Source organism: Astyanax mexicanus, chromosome 9, assembly GCF_023375975.1.
Source record: "Astyanax mexicanus isolate ESR-SI-001 chromosome 9, AstMex3_surface, whole genome shotgun sequence".
Lineage (NCBI taxonomy): Eukaryota > Metazoa > Chordata > Actinopteri > Characiformes > Acestrorhamphidae > Astyanax > Astyanax mexicanus.
In genome coordinates, this window is record NC_064416.1 from 30,327,833 (window position 1) to 30,350,306 (window position 22,474).

General features: G+C 38.7%; 1 protein-coding gene across 3 annotated transcripts in view; it reads right to left on the bottom strand.

Moving 5' to 3' along the window:
* nectin1b (nectin cell adhesion molecule 1b) overlaps window positions 1–22,474 on the bottom strand; it is a 381,414-nt gene that overhangs the window by 50,835 nt on the left and 308,105 nt on the right. For all 3 annotated transcript variants that reach the window (XM_049483657.1, XM_049483659.1, XM_049483660.1), the window contains exon 7: window positions 2,661–2,754. In XM_049483657.1, coding sequence (XP_049339614.1) covers window positions 2,661–2,754 — 94 coding nt within the window. The remainder of the gene's footprint in view (window positions 1–2,660; window positions 2,755–22,474) is intronic.

Genomic DNA, 22,474 nt, shown 5'->3' on the forward strand with positions numbered 1-22,474 from the left:
ATTTTTGTCAGTTTGTCAGCCCATAAATCTATAAAAGAAATAAAGGGATTGGCCTCTCATTGTTCCAATGCTCTTGGAGAAGACTGTATGTGTTCTAACTTTGCTGAATAACTAGTGGGAAACCAGAAAGGCAATGACAAAGCCTGTTTACTATAATATATGGACAGAAATCGTATTAGGACACATATACCTGCTTGTACTAGATTTTGGAGCTGTGGGGATTTGATTGAATTCAGCAGTAAAGGTGTTAAGAAGGTCATTGGACACTGGATGATGGTTATCAATCTGCCCCACCCCATTTCTAACTCCCCAACTCATTGTAGAGCTTCATCATTCCAGAAAACACAGTTCCAGCCCAATGCTGGGGCCTTTATACCCCTCTAAAGCTCGTACCTTTCAAAGTTTCACACTGGTTCGTGTCTGCACTAAAAAGTCTATTCGCAGTACCTTATTTTTCGAACTATAAGGCGCACCGTATTATAAGACGCACTATCAAAGAACGCCTATTTTCTGCTATTTTTCCATACATAGGGCGCATCGCATTATAAGGCGCGTTAAGTGACACTAGAAAGGGTGCCTATATCAAAGTGAACAGGGGTGGCGCCATGTTTCCCTTCCCCCACCGGGGGTGGTCGCTTGCCGGTGGAGCGTCTCAGTATACAAATCTAACGTTAGCTCTTTCAAAGTCAAACCAGTGCTGGATATTAATCTACACAGATTCCTCTCCTGAAAACTGTTTATTTGGGTGAGTAACGTGCTTCAGTTTATTTACAGTAAGCTTAGATTTCCAGATGTCCACTAAGGCTTGCTGCACCAGCGTTAGCATAGCTATCCGCTAGCACGCTAGCTAGTCACCTAAACTAGTAAAGTTAACCCAAACTTAAACGACAGCGTTACACTGAGTAATCCTGCGTGTTCTGGTAAGACAGTGAGATATTAGCTAGCGATTCGTCCCCCGTAGCTTGTTTTAACACGGTAAACAAGCAGATTACAGGCTGATAAAACTCACCTCTGAGAGAGTTAGCGCTTAGCATCTAGCTAATGCTAGCCAGGCAAAGCAGCACAGACTTACAGGCCGATAACTCACCTCTGAACGGTGAACGCTTAGCGATTAGCATCTAACTCTAATAATACTGCTCCAGCAGTATTAAAAGTGCTAAATTTAGAAAATACTGATCTCTGAACAGTGAAAAAGCTAGCTAGCTAAGCGGTTAGTATCTAGCTAATGCTATTGCTGCTCCAGCCTCGGAGCGGCACGGCTCTGCACGGAGTGTGTGTTTACTGCTCCTTACAACCTGACGGGTAAAATTTAGATAATACTGATCTCTGAACAGTGAATAAGCTAGCTAATGCTATTGCTGCTCAGCCTCGGAGCTGCACGGCTCTGGACTCTGTATAGCACTGAAACTCTGTATAACGCTGCACGGAGTGTGTGTTTACTGCTCCTTACAACCTGACGAGTAAAATTTAGATAATACTGATCTCAGTGAATAAGCTAGCTAGCTTAGCGGTTAGCATCTAGCTAATGCTATTGCTGCTCAGCCTCGGAGCTGCACGGCTCCGGACTCTGTATAGCACTGAAACTCTCTATAATGCTGCACGGAGTGTGTGTTTACTGCTCCTTACAACCTGACGAGTAAAATCCATACAAAAGGCGCACCGTATTATAAGACGCACTGTCAATTTTTGTGAAAATTAAAAGTTTTTAAGTGCGCCTTATAGTCCGAAAAATACGGTACATTTCTAAAGGGACTATACCAGCTGTGTGTGATATAAGACCAATTTTCATTTCCCTGCTGGAAAATGAAATCCTCACCTCTATAAAGGTTGTGAGCAGAGTGAAGCATGAAGTGATGTAAGATTTGCCAGGAAAACACTGCACTGACTTTGGACTTGACGATAAAACACAGTGGATCAACACCAGCAGATGACAGACATGTCTCTCCAAACCATCACTGATCATCGGTAAAATTTTACATATCATTTCAAAATTAAGGAACCAGAGTCTAGACGAAGAGTGGAGAGAAACACAGTCCAAACTGCTTGAGGTCTAGTGTGAAGTTTACACAATCAATGATGGTTTGGAGAGACATGTCATCTGATGGTGTTGATCCACTGTGTTATATCAAGTCCAAAGCCAGTGCAGTGTAATCTTACATCTCTGACATTTTCCAGCAGGACTTGGCACACTGTGCACACTACCAAAAGTTGGCTGTAAGACATAATCATCAACAATAAAAGAAATAAACACTAAAATACATCACTCTGTTTGTAATAAATCTATATAATATAATAGTTTTACATTTTTAACTGAATTAATTTATATATTTTTCATTTATAACCCTTTTTGTAATGTGATATTTTCTATGTTCTAAGTATTAAAAACTGTATCTGCTTACTTAGTAACAAATACTTGCATTTAATTACAGATAATTACAGATACCTATGTTTGAGTAGCACTATTTTCTCTTATAACAGGGAATAAGGATCTCCAGCAACCCTGTTTCCAGCACTGTCACATCCGTTAAATAAAAAAAAAATATCGGTGACTGTTCCTGCATTAAAGTTTAAAGACATGAAAGCAACAGTGCCATGCATCTCACAGGTGCGAATGTGCCCAGAATACGAGAGTACGGGCACAAGAGAGGATGCCACCCTACCTGAATGTCATCAGATGTCAGGCCTCCTTTCATGTCGCTCGTCTTCTTCTTGGGCGGTGGGGGGGCGGGTTTGTGGGCGGGCGGGAGGTCCGTCCTGTTAAGGGAAGAGAGAGAGAGAGAGAGACAGATCAGAGTGACACCCGGTACCCAGTGCCAGCTTTCATACCGCACGGTTTTTCGCCACGCCGCAGGTTTGACGGACGTTTCCCGCGCGGCTTTGTTGCAGTCGGAAGCGTTTCAACTCTGGCCTATCAATGGCTCTCACCTGCACGGAAAGGGGGATAATGAAGACGGACTGTAACGAGAGAGAGAGACCGAAAGAGAGAGACAGAGTCTGATATAAAAAAATGATAAAGAGGAAGTGCTCGAAATTATATATATATTTTTTCCTAATTGTCTTCCCAGTTTACACGGCCATTTACCCAACTCACTCATTAGGACTCCCCCTATTACTAGTGATACCCCAACACAAGGAGGGTGAAGACTAGCACATGCCTCCTCTGATACATGTGAAGTCCGATACCGTTTCAAACTGTTGCAGATGTAGCATTGCCGAATAGCATCACAGTGTGCTCGGAGGAAAGCGCAGTGACTCGGTTCTGATACATCAGCTCACAGATGCCTTGGGTGATCTACATCACCCTAGTGGTGATGGAAAGTGGTGTGGGGAAAAAGTGTCATCTATCCACCCAGAGAGCAAGGCCAATTGTGCTCTCTCAGGGCTCCGGCAGCTGATGACAAACTACAAGAACAGTATTCGAACAAGCAATCTCCTAATCATAGTGGCAGTGCTAAGCCCGCTGGACCACTCTGAGCCCCTCTAATAATGTTAATACTGCGTTCCATTTGATCTCGGATGTTTCATTAATGAGGAGGGCAGTTACGGGTGTAAATATGAATAGGAATGTTCATACCATTCAACATGGCAAAATAAGACTACTTGATTTTACATAATTAGTCTAAGTATAATTTTTCTTAATCTAAACAAATTACAATTACTAACAAAAAACAGTTTAAATATATTTTCTAACTTAAACTAGAGGGAAGTTTATCATGCTTTAGAAATTAAAGTGGCAGTCTGTATTATTTAGTTTCTAAACTCAAAACAGAAGCATTTCTGAGTGGAGAAGGGATAACATTTTCTGTTTAGTGGTACCAGTGTGCTGGAACGACCATCCCTGCTAAGCCTAATATATTCATTCTAAAAACTGGGGTGAGGGGTCACTTTTTGTGAGAGTTCTTCTGGCCACGTCATGCGTCTTTATGTACTTATGTCACATGTACAGCCTCTAAAAGAGGATCCGGCTCAGTTTTACTGAACGCGAGCGGCTGGTGAAGCAATGGAGACTTCAGAAGAGGAATCTCAGAGCTCAGTAGCTCATTCACTCATAGTAAAAACAAAGAGACTCCCTCTCTGACTGAGCATAACCTGGAATCGGATTTATCTGCTCTGAAAGGAGACCGCATTGCAGCACATACTGTTGCTGAACCTAAACCCCCAGACCAACTGCAGCATCAACCCCACATCATTTACTTACTTAAATCCAGGTGGCAACGTTTTTTTTGGGGGCTAAGTCATTTCTTTCTAGATAAACAAAATGTATGAAATGTGAAATATTGAGATGTTTTCTATGTGAGATGATTTCTCTCTCTTTTTTTATAAATTAACATTCTGTACCATTTCAGCAGAGTTTGAAATAAAGCACCCAATTTTCCAGCTTAGCGAGGAACGCATGTTCCACCTCGTTATGACACAGTTTAATTAGGATGACACACAGTTGGGGGGAGGGGGGGATCAGACACTCTAACACTCCGCAGATTCATTTCCGAAGATTCATCTTCCTCAATATTATTAATAAACCTAGAAAGTGCAGAAACTACAAGTGTGACTGCAGCTCAGCAGGGGTACTGTGGTATTGGAGTTGGTTGCTGAGGAGTTATCTGTTATCTATTAAATATAATTCAGCACCAGCTGATAGAACATATCAAAGATAATTAAGCATAAGGAGTGAGAGAAGGAGCGAGAGAAAAAAGAGAGAGAGAAAGAGAGAGAGTGAGATAGGGCGAAGGAGGCTTGTTTGACGCCTACACTGAGCCGTGGTGAATTGGGCGGGCTAGTTATTGAATAGAGTGACCTTTTGGTGAGGGCAAGCGGCTCTTTAGAGTGGAGACTGCCTCACGCCCAACTGCCTCTCTTAACTCTTTCCTCCAGGCCTCTTATTTCCACTCCAGATCACCTTGTTTCAGAGGGCTAATAGCTGCCCTGCAAGAGCGCCATGCGAAAGCACACTACGCCTGCCAATGCAATCGACACCTGCCAGATACTTCTATACTATACATGAAAATGCTTGCAGACACTCTGTTTAATTAATCTAAAGCTATGCCCCAAAATATTTGGACATTGACAGAATCTTCATGATTTGGGCTCTGCATGCCATCACACTGGATTTAGAATGAAATAAATGACATGCAATTGAAGTGTAGACATGTTGCATTGGAATGTCGGAATTACAACCATGTTTCTACAAAGTCTCCTCATTTCAGGGGCTCAAAACTAGGTACACAAATGATGTTAAAAGCTATTTTAAGGGGTCACTGCACTACTCCCTCATTAATCCATCATTAGTTAAGCAGGTAAAGGTCTGGTAAAGACAAAACCCTTAAGAACATCAACCCAAGTGAAGAACACTCTCTGGGATTCTGTATCATTTCAGCAGAGTTTACGCTACCAATCTCAGTCTACCTTAAATAGAAGACCTTATGAGAGCAAATACAGAGGGTTCACCACAAGATTCAAATCATTAATAGAAAGACCAGACTTTACCAAAAACATCTTTAAAAAAGCCAGTCCAGTTCTGGAACAGTGTCCTTCAGAAAGATAAAATTAAGATCAACCTGTACCAGAATAATGCAAAAAATAATGTATGGAGAAAGCTTGGAACAGCCGGACACAATGCACACCAAATCCTCGCTAAAACATGGTGGTGGATGGGTGTGCATGGCTTACAATAGCACTGGGTCACTAGTATTTATTGATTATGTGACAGAAAATATGGTTGCAATTCCTAATTATTGCTTTATAGGATATTTTTGTTGTCTAACTGTAACTCTTAGCCCAAAGTTGTATTGTTTGTAACATTATATACTTTACTTTTAGTCTGTTAATTTTGATTAGTTTCACACTGCAGTTTAGAGACTGAGCAAACTAAAGACCTTTGCTACATCCAGTCAATCTGGATCTCCCTATGTCAATTTGGTGAGTTGATTTTTTCTGGTGTTGTGCCCAATTCTGCCTCCCTGGTAACTTTAAATGGTTTAGTTTAAACCACACAAAGCAAATCAGCTCTTAAACATGCAAAGGAGCATTCGGCTGAAAATGTGTTTTGCATGAAGCATCTGGAAGTGCTTATTGGTTGCTAAGGTGTTGTTAGGTAGATTTAGGACTTTATTTCAGTTGCTAAGATACAATATAGTCCATTGCACAAAGCATAAGAACCACTGAAAATGTAGTTGTTAGTTGCTCAGGTATTTCTTGGTGGTTGATAAAGTGTTGCTATGGCATCTTGCTGAACCCAACCCTGCCCGTTGTTCCCTTTAATCTGATAATAGGTGGTTGCTAAGGTATTCCTAATGGGTTGTTAAGGTGTTGCTATATTTTAGGTATTGATTGCATAAAAGGTTGCTAAGGTACTGCAATTTTCCAGCATGTATTTATTATTCATTGGTTGCTAAGGTGTTGCTAGGTTGATTTAAAATTATTTCCTTGGCTAAGAAATCATTCTTTTGCAGTATGAACCATCACACAGGCACCACTCATACACACCACAGGTGATAATGAGCCGCTAACACAGAGCTCAATATGAGCTGATCATTTCAGCATAAAGCCCCGCCCCCACCCTCTGAGCATGTAATTGGTGGAGTTCATAAGAGTGTCATATGAATAATGCAGGCAGTGGTTCAGCAGGCACAGCTACGAGCGCAGGTACCGCAGCCGGGCAGGAGCTCCTGACTGTGGTGGAGAATGTGGGATCATTAGAGCTCACAAGGCTTAGTTCCATTAGCTCTCACGCTGTGGGTGTGCACTGACCTTTACAGCACTCGTGAGCGCGAGAGCATGTGTGTGTGTGTGTCGTTTTTACACACGTGCACACATGAGCATACACACACATATGTGTTCCACTTTCTTTGTGAGATCCTTCCAATGGCATAATGATAAGTACAGTATATTTTCAATATATTCTTGCTGACTATTTAAGCAATAGAGCATGAGAGGGAGTGTGTTATCGCAAATAGGTTAGCGTAGCTTGTGAATAGGTTAGTGAAGCTTGCTTTAGCTTAGCATTAGCATTAGCTAAGCTTAGCCTAGCTGGTTACCGTTCCAGCTATTAGACTGTGGCTGAGGTGACTGATGGATTTTCTTTTCCTTTTTTTTTCCACAAAAGACTGTGCTGGCGAGCTGGGGGCTAGCCTGTGCTAAGCTAATGCTGCTGCTGGTGCTGCGGGTGCTGGAGGTGATGAGTCAAAACTGTCCTGTGTGTATATTCCGTTACTCAGCAATGCAGAGTAATACAGATTTCATGTGAGAAGGCTGTGCTGTTATCACAAATATATCAGCACGGTTAAAACATTTCTCAACCAATCAGATTGTGAGGTCAGAACTAACTGTTGTATAAAAAGCAGTAGCAAACGTGATTGGATGAATCATTTTACAGCCAAGTATCAGACCTCTGCGTATTACATTGACAGAGCGAGTTGCTGTTGTTCCCAGTCTCTTCCACTTATTGTTATAGTAGCACTGACAGTTGACTGTGGAATATTTAGCAGTGAGGAAATTTCATGACTGGACTTTTCACGACAGGTAGCATCCTAGAAGCTTCAGAGGGTGACCCATTTTTTCACTAATGGTTGTGGAAGCAGTCTGCATGCCTAGGTGCTTGGTTTTATATACATTTATATACTGATTGGAATCTGAGCTCATTGATTTTCACAAATGTTGTGTATTTGTTGACTCTGCCCCAAACCTCAGTTAAACAATTAAAAGCTTTTATATGAGCTTAACTTTTTTAATTAACTTTTTGGTTGCTACATAAAGTCCTCAACACTTTGAACCTTATCCATAATATATTTTATTATTAGTATTATTTGTATTCTTTTAGTAGGAGTTATATTTATTTTTGAATATTATTTATAGTAGGATGTTGCAGTCAAATCAAAGCTACATCTTTTTTTTTTTTTTTAAGTTGCCCCGTACTCATGTGTGGGTTTGGGTTTGTTGTGTGTTATATTGTGAGATATGACACGAGGCATCAGCCACTGACGTTTCATTATCTGCAGTATATTCAGAGGAATGCAATAATAAAACAGAAGTAAATAATTGAGTAACTTTCCTTTGATTCCATTCTCCGCTTTCTTTATATCCAAATTATTCTCCACACTCCCGTATATTAAACTCCCCTATAACCCAGCTCTGCCTCTACTGGGAAAATTGACGTAATTATTGATTCAGTTCAATTATAAGGTATCATGGTTTACCTCTTTTCCCCATATTGAGCATCATGCAGTGTTATAAAATAACACTCTAATTCACAGGTATAGGAGTCATGAATCACTGAACTGAACAATTGATTTGGCCACCGAAATCCATTAGGAGTGGTTTCAAAAACAGAGTGTGGAAAATAACAGCCATCCAGCGTCTCTTGCGCGGGGCGTGGAGCGTTCTACCTTCCTCGCCCCCCCGGGGACTCGAGAGCTTACTGTGGCGGAGCTGAAAACGAGCTAAATGAAGGCTTAGGCATATCAAGTGGATCAAATTCAAAGGGAAAACTACCCATATAATCAATGAGTCAGTCCCATTTAAAGGGAAATTACCGTTATGGAATAATTTATTGCAATAAAGTAAAGTGTCCACAAATGGCATGTGTCAAGCTCAGCGACAAAACACAATGAAACAGTGGGCCTCAGCTAGCAGACCATTGGCATAGGTAGAGATCGTTGATTGGTTTGCCATAATACAGTCACATGACTGATAAACTAGCTAATGGATTGGGATGCTAGTTACTATACAATAATAGTATAGGATATTATTACTAGGGAAAACAGTACAAGGAGGATCTATAGTAGTACCCTGTTGGTGTACAGGTTCCATAAGGCAGCCTGCAAAACATTTACCCACAGATGTTGCAGTTGTGCCTGTAGATCCTGCACACTTGTAGGTTGCCTCCAAACAGAACCTGAATTTGTCATTAAAAACAAAATATGGTTCCAGCCTGTAGGAGCCTGTAGGCTTCTGAATTACAACACCACTGCAAACAAAGACGATGGTGACTGGCTAACAGAAGGTCTAGATGTAGAGCATTTTGTTGAAATGACCTTCCTGATTCTCTCAGTCCAATGTTGCACCCTCTCTCAAAGTCTGTCAACTTGGCAAAATTTCTTCTCTTAAATGTCTTTAAGTGCATCATTTAGCCATGTCTAGAAGTCAATGATCTCTCACCAAGAGGAACACTGCCCAAAACTAGCCTCTGAGAGCCTTTTTATTGGGTAGTTATGGAAGCACTTTTATGTTCTCTTGTAGAAAGACCCAGTGTCTAATCAGACCACATCTGTAATCATTGATATATCTGCATGACACTGCATGCTGAGGCTTGATGCAATCTGAGCGAACATAGCGGTTAGCCGCTAATGCTAATGCTCCAGCTTTAGTGGAAATCTAAGCTTTATTTACCTAAATAAGAGAGAAATCTGTGTAGATTTACATCCAGCACTCGATTGACTTGTTTGACTCATGACATTTAAAATGTTTTTTTTTTTTTTTATTACAGTTTTGTTTATTTAACCTAGATTAGCTTTACAATGTGCATGTAGGGTTATTAAGAATATTCACAAAGCAAAGCTTGCGAGGAGTGAGGTAGGTCAATTCTATGCTGTTTTATCCTTTTTGTATTGATATTAGCCATCATTAATAAATGGTACCAAAAGGATATTTTGCCTGATAATCCAAATGATCTGTGGTGCTATGTTTGTTTAGATTTTAAATGGTTGAGTACATTTATATGTGGGTCACAGAATAATTTGTGGTGAGTTAAATGGACTGTGAGTTGCAAAAGGTTTGGAACTCCAAAAAAAAAAAAAAAAAAAAACATTTAAATGTTTCTCTATAATCAGTGACCTGCGCAAAATGTGACTTCAAATATGGCTCATGAACTCCTAAAATCAACAGTGACTCTGATGCTTGATACTTTTTTAGTGAAGTGCCCTGATTCAGAGCAAATATCTACATCAGTGTGACTTGGCTTACCTTATTTAAATAAAACAAACCTGTACTGACTGACAGCTATAATTACTAACACATGAATCCTCCTGCTCCACAGGGTAAACCAATGACTTTATTACCAATGACTCTCTTACAAAACTGTCCCACAGTACATCAGCTCATGTTATTTATACCTACTTCTATTAACAGAAGGCAATTAGAGATATAAAGTTTCACTCTCAGACACAGTTTTAAGCTGAATACTCAATTGTTTAGTTTAGCTTTTGGTAATGATTTTTTTCCCCTTAAATAAAGGCTGCAGATCCAGGGGTTTATGGACATACTGTAGAGAATTATGGGCAAACTGAGATGATGGTGCTATCTCACTCAGGTTTGTGGACGGTGCAGTGGGTGAATGCCATTGCTTCTGGCTTTCTCCCTTTTGTAAGGCTATTATAGTCAGATCTGCTGGAGTAATTAAATAATCACAATCTGATAACCTGTTCCCATTCTCTGTTCTCTATAAATCAATACTAAATCCATCTCTTTACCTTAAGCAGTTAAGTTGGTGAGACTTTATATTTGTCTCACCAATTATAATAATAACATGTTTTTATTAGTGGTGTCAATCGATTAAAAAATTTAATCCGATTAATCACAACAAAATTCTGTGATTAACTGCGATTAATCGCATTTGTTTTTCTTCAGACATAAATTATTTTAGTGGATATTTAAATGTGAATAGAAGAATGAATGTAAGAAATGTAAAATGCAATTATATGTGTATTAATGGTGTCAATAAAATAATAATATATACTTGTATGTTTGAGGGGAGATAAAATCAACATAGGGTGCTGGAATAAAGAGTGCACGATAAAGTGGACTGTAAATTGGTTGTGATTGAATTTCTGAATTCAAACTTACGTGTGTATGAGTAGGAGAAAGAGAGAGAGCTGAACGGTAGTGTTACTGCTGGACACCGTATGAGCGCGCCGTATAGTTGTTCAGCAAGAAAATAGATCAGTGTTGGGCAGGGGCGAGACAGATTACGGCGGAAGTAGAAGTCAAACTTGGTGCTTTAATTAACTTGCATAGAAAAAAATAGTAGCGCGTTACTGATTATAAATGAACAGCGCACGTTAACACTTTAACATTGACAGCCCTAGTTTGAGTTGGCTTCAAAACTAAAAAAAAATCTAATGCAGTAAGTTGCTTAAAAATCTTGATTTTTCTCAACTTATAATTATTATTATTATTTTTTTTTTTACAGTGTTCAAATTAAACAGAAAACTTTTTCTGAAGAGATAAAGCTTAGTCTACAAAAGGAAGAACATTCAGATATTTTTAACCTGTTTCCAAAAACACACATCAACCATTTCTTCCATTTGGAAAAATTAATATTAATATTTAATAATTAATATTATTTTCCAATTTGGACATTTGTTTCATGCTAGAATATCTTACAATAATAATATTAGAGAATAATAATGGTGAATAACTGTTTTCTTCCAAAATAGAGACATTGGTTAGGGCTCAATTTATCGTTTTATGGATCTCCACTAACTATAAAGGCCTAAAACCCCATGCTGGACATGAACCCAGCTTGACATATATATATATATATATATTAATAAGTATATATGTGTCTGAGCCGTGGACATGTCGACCGGCTCTCAGGAGTCCAGCTTTTTAAAAGGTTGCCTGGCCCCTTGCAGAGACATCCACCTCCAAGACCTGCAGTCCTCCTCGCTCGGCTGCCCACAAAAGGCTCAGGGCAGCTTAAGGGAGGAGATTTGACGGGGATAGAGAGAAAAAACATAACTAATCCCTCCTCTGAAAGGAGTAATCTATGAGAAGAGCTTTAGGAAGAGAAGAGGGTAGTGTAAAAAAAAGAGAAAAGAAAAGAAAATTACTTTTTTTTTTGCCAGCTTTGACAAAAGCAGCGGGGTTATCAGCGGATAGATGAGCACTAAAGGCTGCGGTGGAGGAGTGTATGTTTAAATAAGATGTTTTTTTCTTTCTTGACAAATATAGGCCGAGCACGAGTCCGACAGAGCTTTCAGCTTTTGTGTGTCTGTCCTTTATAACTGCTAAAAAGCTGAAAAGTAGACCTAGCTGGTAGATAAAAAACTAGACTTTTGGCTGTAGGCTTTAAACTGCCACCACCCCCAACCCCAAGCACTATATCATTAAAACAATGTTGAAAAATGTCATTAAATCAATTTTTTATTTGGGTTCAAACGTTAAGTTGAAAAAAATTTATGTAAGGTGGACTTAAAGGTGTGTGTCCAGCCACTACATGAATCCATCCTTTCAACCTTAACTTTCAATCAAAATGAATTTTAAATTGTGTAGATAACCCTGTCAGTGATGGCTGTTAGATCCTACCCTATCAAGCCCAACTGTTAGCATCGAAGCTAACCTGCTCCAGATCTTGCACACCTAGCTGCTCTCTGTTGGCCCTGCAGATCCCACCTTTCAAGCCTACTATTTGCATTGCTGATAACATGTTTTCGGCTAACCTGTTTTCAGCTAACCTGCTTTTGACTAAACTGCTCCAAACATTTTAGGCCTGTTAGCTTGAGTCTTGTGGCACTGTGGCTCCAACTCTGTCAAGGCTCTATTCCTGTGGGCAGCATCCTCTGGAAGAAGTCCTGTTGGCAGTGTCCTGTGAAAAAAAAGTTATTTTGGCAGCATTCTGTGGGCAGCATTCTGTAGGCAATGTCCTCTGGGAAGAGCCCTGTGGGCAGCATCCTGTGGGAAGCGTCCTGTGGGCAGAGACCTGTGGGCAGCATCCTGTGGGAAGCGTCCTGTGGGCAGAGACCTGTGGGCAGCGTCCTGTGGGAAGAGTCCTGTGGAAATAGTCCTGTGGGCAGCATCATGTGGATAGCATTATGTGAAAGAGGTCCTTTGGGAAGCATCCTGTGGGCGGCATCTTGTGGAAAGAGTCCTTTGGGCAGCGTCCTGTGCTAAGAATCCTGTGCAAAGAGTCCTGTGGGAAGCATCCTGTGCAAAGAGTCCTGTGGGAAGCATCCTGAAGAAAAAGTTCTGTGGGCAGACTCCTGTGGGCAGCATCCTGTGTGGGGAGTCCTGTGGGCAGCAACCTGTGGGAAGAGTCCTTTGGGCAGAGTCTTGTGGAAAGCATCATGTAGGCAGCATCCTGTGGGAGGAGTCCTCTGGGCAGTGTCCTGTGGGCAGCATCATGTGGGCACTGTTTTTTGACCACTAATGAGAGACTAAAGGATGACAAACGGAACTTGTGCAGCAACAGATTCAGATCTTCTGTCTCTGATTTGACTTTATCTACATAGTGGAGCAGCAACTGTAGGTAGGAGTGTCTAATAGAGTAAACAGTGAGTGGTGTTTATACAGTGTTTAAAAACTCCAGCAGAACTGCTTCTGTATCTGATCTACACCTCTTACACCACCACCATGCCAGTGCAGTCACTGCAGTGCTGAAAATGAATGACACACCTCGAGTACAAAAGAAGTTTCAGCTTTTGGTTGTTTGCCTATTGTTACAGTAAAAAAAAAAAAAAAAAAAAGAGAGAGAAATAAGCCTAGTTGGGGGATAATAAAGAAAGAAACAAAGAAAAAAAAAAAAACGACTTTTGACTGTGGGCTTCAAACTGGCCAGACCAATGATCTCCGCCGCCTCTATCGATTTGGAGCCGATCACAATCTCACTTGGCAATTTAAATGCTAATGATACTTTTAATTGCGGGACGGAGGGGATGAAAGGCGTAATCTGATGTAGAGGAGGGAATTATCTCCTGGCTTTTGTCTCCCGACCGTCCGCCCAGACAAAAGCCTCGGACAGACTCTTCTCACTGCCAGCGCTCTGATATTGACCCAGGAGAAAGTGAGGACAAGGAGATTAATCCGTAACGATCCGTCCCAATTACACATGAAAACACGCGTCCGGAGAGGCGTCGCAAATACCAGCGAGCGGAGATCAGATCTGCTCTGATTAGCTCAACACTCGGACTGCGGTGGTCCGTGGGAGTGAATCTGATGGGAGATAAACTTGAGGGTAAACACAAACTCTAAACAGATATTAAACACACGATTGTGCTGCAACTCCTGCTCACGGCTTATCCATAAACATCCCACATCAATATCAGCAGTTTGTACTGACCTGGCTCGGCAATGCATCGTAATGGAGCTTATTTATCTGAGAAAGTGGGTGAACACATGATACTACACTGTAAAAGCTTTATTACATGTTGATCATAAGTATAAAAATATATTGAAATGTAAGGTACCAGTCAGTACTCACCTTCTCATTCAATGTTTTTATTGTAAATTAATACTGGCATCAGGAACACATAAGGAATCGTGTAGTAACTTAAAAGTGTTACACAAACCAAAATACTCTGAAGCATTTGGGTTCTGTTAACTCGTGATTTCTGAGGCTGGTAACTCTGATTAACTTATCCTGTGCAACAGAGGTAACCCTTGGTCTTCCTTTTCTGGGCTGGACCTGATGAGAGCCAGTTCCATCATAACGATTTTGATGACCTTTTGCCAATTAACATGAGAATACTCGTTTATTAATTTATTTTTTTCAAATTGACTGACCTTCATTTCTTAAAATTATATATTTTTTACTTATTTGAGGAGTTCTTGTCTTGATATTGATTAGAGTATTACTTAAATAGGGCTTTTTACTGTTTACCTCTACCTCTTCACAACTTTACAACTGATGCTCTCAAACACATTAAGAGACAAGAAATTCAAGTAACGAACACTCTTGATAAGTTCAGCACAGCTGTTAACTAAAAGCCATTCTAGGTGACTCTACCTCATAAAGCGTACTGAGAAAATAAATGCTAAGATGTGCAAAGATTAGTTGTTTAGGCAAGAAGTGTCTATGTATAATTTGAAAATTCTAAAGTATAAAATATATTTTAGTTTGTTTAACACTTTTTTTGTTTACTAAATATTATTTTTTATGTTTTTCTTCGTAGTTTGGATGATTTAAATATATGAATTTACAATGCAGAACATTTTTGTAAAACTGAAAAACCACTCAGTTTAAGTTTTTGACTGTATGTGTTAAAAATAGAATAGAGATATTATTATGAAGCATAGTTATAACATTTTAATAACAAATTGAACATGTCATGTTTATAAATGCACATTAAAATAGTTTTAATGCTTATAATATGGAAAACAAAAGAGGTACAATAATGTGCTTTTTTATGAGTGTAGAATGAAAAGGTAATGTAACCTACAGTCATAATAATTAATGAGAAGTAAAATGTTGAAACAATGTCAAAATCAAAGCGTAATTCAACGTAGATTCAACACTGGTCCATGCCATTGATTTAACTGTGAATAAACAGTGAAGAACAGGGTGGGACAGTAAACCCACTGTTATGGAGGGATCGTTTCTTTTGCCACCTTCTTCCTGCCAAACCTGCTCTCCTTCATCCCCTCTCAGAAATACAGCCCCAAACACAAGCAGTGATAAACAAACTGTGCATTATACTGCCAAACCAGCCACCAATATTCAACAAATCACATTATGAGAGCATAAGTATAACTGTCAGTCAGCGCGCCTTGCCGGCTCAGCCTACAATAGAGCGTCTATCAATTATTTCAAGTGCGCTGTAGATCACAAAAGCAGAGCGGCTCAGCGGCCGAGAGCCAATTTATTCTCCTGCCGACAAATTTAGCGTCCTTTCTGCTCTCCTCAAGGTAATCCAACGCAAGCGCCATCCACACCGCCGCCGTCACGGGAAACAAGAGGACGTATAAACAGCCCTGTCATTTTTCTGTCTCTGTTACAGGCAGTGTCATCGTGACAAGTGGTGAAATATGACTGCGGCGGCACTGTAGCACTTTAACACACTTTACCATACATCTAGAGCATCTGAATAATGTTGTAACATTTTTTTTCTTCCTCTATTGTTTAATGAGAGAACATCTTCAAACTCAATTTCCTGTAATTGATCTGAAAGTCCAAATTGTCCAAAAAAGTGTTTTCACAATGTGGATTTTGTCAGACACAATCTTGTTCTTTTGGTCTGGCACTTTCCTGGCATTTTTCTAATCTAATTACATTTTTAAAATGTTTATTTTTTTTAATTGTTTCTAATTTTCAGGTGAAGTTTTGGTTGTTGGACCCTAGTATACAGAAAGTGACAGAATGTAAGCTTTAGAGCACTTTCTTATTGCTAAAAACTACAAGTAAGTCATCAGGAGATCAATCTATAGTTTCGAATTTCTAATTTTAAATACTTGAAACATTTTGAAACCGTTTAAAGGATTGGCTTTTTAGCCAGGTGTTGGGCTGAATTCTGCCTCCCTGCCAGAATTTGTCTGCAGACAAAGCAAGGTAAAGGTAGTTTGATTGCATTTAAAAAAAAATCGTATTATTTAAATATAACAGTGGTTCCGGTTGTTGAATCCTAGTATACTTATATCATGGAAAGTAAATTAAAGGTTAAGAGCACTGTATGACTTATCGCTAAAGGTTAAAAGTACTGTTATAAGTAAGTTATCAGGAAATCAAATTTTACTCTCAAATTTTTCATTTCAAGATTTCAAGAAACTTTTTGAAACCTCTATAATTTGGATTTGTACTGATGTAACATCTAAAAACAACTCAAATCAAAGAATTGAAGATATTCTCCTCAACACCCCCCATGGGAATTTCTTCTGAGAAAGATTTAATGTTGTATAGAGCTGTACAGAGCCAGTGTTCAAGTCAAGTCAAGTCAAGTCAAGTCAAGTAGTTTTATTGTCAATACTGCATATGTACAGGACATACAGAGAATTGAAATTACGTTACTCTCCTTCCCAATTTTACAGCAAGTACAGATAATAGATATAATAAAGGAGAATGGGAGACACTATGTGTACAATACAGCAGGGACACAAATAGACATACATGAGACAAAAACAAGGTGCAGTGGTGTGGGGGAGGAATAGATATATAAATATAAGTAAATAATATAAATAATATAAATAAGTAAAAATAGATATATAATTATAATATAAAAGAGTGGGAGACACTATATGTTCAATACAGCAAGACACAATAAACATACGTAAGACAATAGTGCAATATTGTTCCCCCAGAATCACATCCAGAGTCACATGTCATATTTTATTTTACCTACTCAGAGTGTGGTCGCAATGCTAACATCCCACCTGAATCTAATTCTTTCATTAACACCAGTCAGATTGATGTATTGCGTTGATCTGCCTGTCAATATGATCATATTAACATCCATAATTTGCACTGGAGCCGCAGACCGTGCCTCATTGCTCCGTTTTTTTTTTTTCCCGCCTGTTCTCGTCCAAAGAAATCCATAACTGGCACAGCATGAACTGGAATGATTGACTCGTTGAACTCTGCCGTGTTTTTGACAAAGCTCATACATCCTGATCAGCGATCGACTGCTGCGTCAATCACGTCTAAAACCGGGCCGTGAATTATGGGAATTGACCGCTTTCAATACAAATCATGTTCTGAACGTCTGCAGGTGTGGGTGGCAGTGGCTCTGCCTGTGCGCGGTCATGCTGATCCAAGCTCTGGACCAATTAGCTTTCATCAGCGTCTCGATGAGAAGAAAGTATTAAATATATTATAGTTTCCAGATCTGCAATACAGAAGCTTCAAACTACTAGTTAATATGCTTCTATATAAGTACTGATTTCCACTTCAATAAAACAATTGTCCTTATAAATTGTTTTGTATGTACACTATAAACACAATTACAGAATAAAAACAATGTTCTTTGGACTTAGAAAAAGCTTTGATGCTTTAATGCATTAGGCCCAGCATTCAAGCCAATGTTCTTCTTATCATGGCTACAACACTGTCATAATTAATACTCATTTTATATAGACCTAACTAAATTAGGTTAAAATAATAATAAAAAAAAAACTAATTTTTGCACTTTCTAGGATTAATAACATAATAATAAACCTAGGGGTTAAGGAGTTTATGCACTACAAGCTATTCAGACCTATTCTCTCATACAGAACTTGAATGTATGAGAAATTTAAGACTTATTATAAAAATAAACTCGATCCTTATATTTCTAGACTCACAGATTTGAAGCGTTAGGCACAACCTTATATAAATTATTTTAAAATTATAAATAAAATCATTTTACAGAGCCTATATTTTTTTATATTTTATTTAAAAAACAACCTGAAAAGGATTAAAGAATCTTGTGTTATGGCGCCAATGATACATGTATTTGTTCCAAACTACCACGATAAAAACTATGTGGTAACCATATATGCAGAAACTCCAAGTTCTAAACTGCATAATCTACTTCAGCAGGAAACTATACATCAACAGTCTGCTTTCATGAATTTGGAGTATTTTATTCTTTTTTATATCGAGTGTATCATTACGCTCTAACTTTGTTTTGAATGGAACTTGTACCATATTGTACCCATATTGTATTGTTTAAATAAATAATCAAAAACTATGGGGCCTTATTTTATTAATCTACAGACAAGCCGTCAAACGCTCTCCGTGCAGCTCGATTCAAGGTGTGTCAGTGTGTCTTTGCTATCGTAACGACGGGAAAAGTATACCTTGCACAGCTCGAAACATGCAAAAGGCATGTACTAATTTTCTTAATGAATGATATCTGTGTTTTTGGCGTAACCTACAATAAGCCAATCGCCAGGTGTGCTTCAACTTTGGCGGATTGGTATTTTAACGGCACATTGCTTCTGCACTTCCCAGCAGAGCTGAGAGAACACTGACCCGTGCATTTATGCTAGGAATGTACGCAAGCAGGTCATTTACAGGATAGCAATGAATTCTTGACTGTTGCCTAAGTTCTATTATACCATAGTTAGATCCGACCCTGCAATGTGATTGGCTGAGAGGAAATTTTTGAGTGACATTATCAGCCGGTAATGCACTGTAACCGACGCTCTCTATGTAATACTTCGCCACATACAGGTAACCTAGCAACGATGCAGCTCTTACAAACCAAACAGAGCAGCTACAAACAGAGAAGCAATGGAACTATTTTACCTTGCAGTGTTTTTATAACCAAACAGATCATATTTTCTCTTCCACTTTAACTCAAAATCTTGTAATAAACAGTGATAATGGAACTGTGGAATTAATTAAGCAATACTACACTCAAGGTTTGTGCTATAATGTGTAATATTGGCACTGCTGTGCTGCACTACGACCGCAGCACAGTAGTGCCAATATTGCACGTTATAGCACAAACCTCGAATGTATTATTGCTTAATTAGTTGTTATATTTCTAGTATTATGAATATAAACCTTTTAGTGCAAGTTGTGTTTCAGAAATTAATCAGAATTGCATTATCAAATGCATTTATACTGGTTTAGTGGTTTACTGAATTCTTGCGATTCCTACAGATGCACAATATTTTCAGTGGCCATTTTGAAAACATTTTCTTTTTAAAACAGACAATACATGATCTCATAGAAAACAACAACTACAAGACCTGTCACTGCACCAGCACCATTTTCAAAAATAACCAGATCATCCATATAAACAGTCCAATCCAGCGGGCAAACCAGAACATGCAAACACTGACATGCCTGCAAGACAACACAACAAAATATATACAGACGATCTGGACAAGTAAAGGAGAAATAATAATAATAATAATAATAATAATAATAATAATAATAATAATAATAATAATAATAATAATAATAATAATAATAATATAGCATATTGAGCAGAGTAGATGTGTTCATTTACGTACATAGCTGTTGTTCTCTCTGACTTCTAAGCAGTTTAATTGCAGGATCAGAGCTATAAAACTCGTCAGTGAATCAGCCTCAGGGGCATAATGAATTACGATTATTCTTACAAATAAGCATTATCATCAAACGAGCGCCTTATGAAGCTGTAGGTGTACTTCAATGCACCGAGCTTCAGAGACTGAAGAATAAAAGCAAAAGAAATCACTCCATCTAATAATAATGAAGGCTTTAATTAAAGAAAACAAATGACTTACTCATAAATATCAAAACAGTTATTTAAATTATTTAAATTATTATTATTTATAAATTATTATTTATGTATTTATAGATTTTTTTTATTATGCTGATATGGAGACATAAGAATATCATATTTTCACTCTCTAAAATATTCTATAAAAAATGTGCGCTAGGTAATTGTGCTCTTTCTCAGACTGAGGTTTGCTGATAATCAGAATAAGTTGAGGCAGTTTTGAAAATATAAATGTAAAAAAATACAGTGTTTCATACATTTCCTTTGACTTTTATTTGATTGCAGAAAATATGAACCCAAATTATTTCATGTTTTTCATGTTTCATCGGATCTGATATGATCTGCACATCCATTCCTACATTTCAGACCTGCTACTAATTCCAAACATAGCATTTCAAGGTGGGAGTAGCCAATTTGGCCCATGAGGATAGGGATGAGGCTAGTAATGACAATTAAAAGAAATCAGGAGAAATTTTATTGTGCAAAAGCTTGGATGACTCTACATTATTAATGTTAATTAAGTCCTGCAACCAGTGACTCTCCCTTTTCTGAATGCACATCTCAAGAGCTTGCCTTGAAGACCAAGGGCTAATAAAAAGGGTATTACAGATAATTTTAGGGAGAAATAAACACTGTGTGCTCTGTTTTCAGCAACATGCAGAAACTCAAATTTCCAAACTGCATAAAGTACTTTAGCAGGAAACTATACATCAATAGTCAGGGCAAACTATACACTGCAATGTTGTCTGGTTTCCTGAATTTGGAGTATTTGAAGATATTCTCTCTATTTTGGTTAACCTTGTCTTGAATGACTGTCTTGGCCCTGCTCCCTCCGTGTGGGTAGATGGCGCTCTCTCCCCACATCACTCCTAGGGTGATGTCTGCAGCACAGGGCGTCTGTGAGCTGATGTATCGGAACCGGGTCGCTGTGCTTCCCTCTGAGCGCGCTGGCTGCTCGCTCGGCAATGCTGCATCAGCAGCAGCTCGAAAAGAAGCGGTGGCTGACTTCACATGTATCGGAGGAAGCTTGTGTTAGTCTTTACCCTCCCTGTGTGTTGGGGCATCACTAGTGATATAGGGAGTCCTAATGAATGGGTTGGGTAATTGGCCGTGTAAATTGGGGAGAAAATGGGAAAAGTTAGAAATATTTTTATTATAACTTTGTTTTGAATGAGACTTTTTTCAGCAACACGTCCAAAAGCCAGGGTCTGTCATAGTATGGGGGTGTGTCAGTACACTTATTTGATGCAGCATTAATGCCGAAAACAGTCATTTTAAAGTATATTGAGATCCTGTAGAGATACTTCCTCACTTGGTATCTTCAGTGCCAAAGCATTTTTAAGTGTTGTGAGAAGGAATGGACAATTTTATTTTTTTGGAACATGTAGCAGGTCTGAAATGCAGAGGTAGATAAATATTAATAAATTAAATGATGTTTAGCAGATAAAACATAACATATAGTGCGTTTACACTGTCTGCAATTAAATAAAAGTCAAAGGAAATGTAAGAAAAATCTTGCCCCAACATTTTCTGATGTGTGTATATCATTTCTTCAGATGTGCTCAAATGCTGCTCTCAGGGAGCGTCTCAAATCCAAGTATGAAAGCATCATTCCACACTGAGGCTCAGCCAGGGAGGGTGGGGTTAAAGTTAGGGTTAGGGCTGGGGGGGTGGAGTTAGAGGGATGTGGGTGGGGTTAGGGTTGTTTAGGCTTTACTTTCCTGATGGGGGACTCGGGCTTCTCTGGAGCCTCGGCCACAGGGGCCTGAGTCTGAGTCACACAGCTATCGGCCACAGCGATGCTGCGGGTAAAAACACACAGCGGTTAATGTGACACTTATCATATACAGCAATCAGCCATAACATTAGTACCACCTCCTCGTTTCTACGCCCATAATTCATCTTATCAGTTTCTCTGATTATATAGAACACTTTGTACTTGTATAATTACAGACTGTAGTTATGTACTGTAGCTGTTTCTCTTGATATTTTATTATTATCCTCCTTTATGCACCTTTTTCTTTAATGATCAGGACCCAACACACAGCAGGGCTGCTGAAGTTTTTAAACACTTCAGCAGCAGTGAATTGAAGAACATATTACCAGACTGTGTAAACTTAAAGCTATTTTGTTTTTGGAATGGTTTCTGATTTTGAGTCTTGGTTCCTCTTATGGTTTATTTCTGTTAATCAGAGTCTTTTCTAACCACGATTCACCACTCACTCAAAAGAGGCTTGAACCTACAGAAAAAAAAATAAGAGACCACTTCAGTTTCTGAATCAGTTTCTCTGATTTCGCTATTTATAGGTATATGTTTGAGTAAAATGAACATTGTTGTTTTATTCTATAAACTACGGACAAAATTTATTTCAAATTCCAATAAAAATATTGTCATTTAGAGCATTTATTTGCAGAAAATGAGAAATTGCTGAAATAACAAAAAAAAAAATGCAGAGCTTTCAGAAATTAAATAATGCAAGAAAAAAACGAGTTCTTTTTCATAAAGGTTTCATAAAGAGGTCATACATCAATATTTGGTGGAATAACCCTGGTCTGGTTTTTAATCACAGTTCTCATGC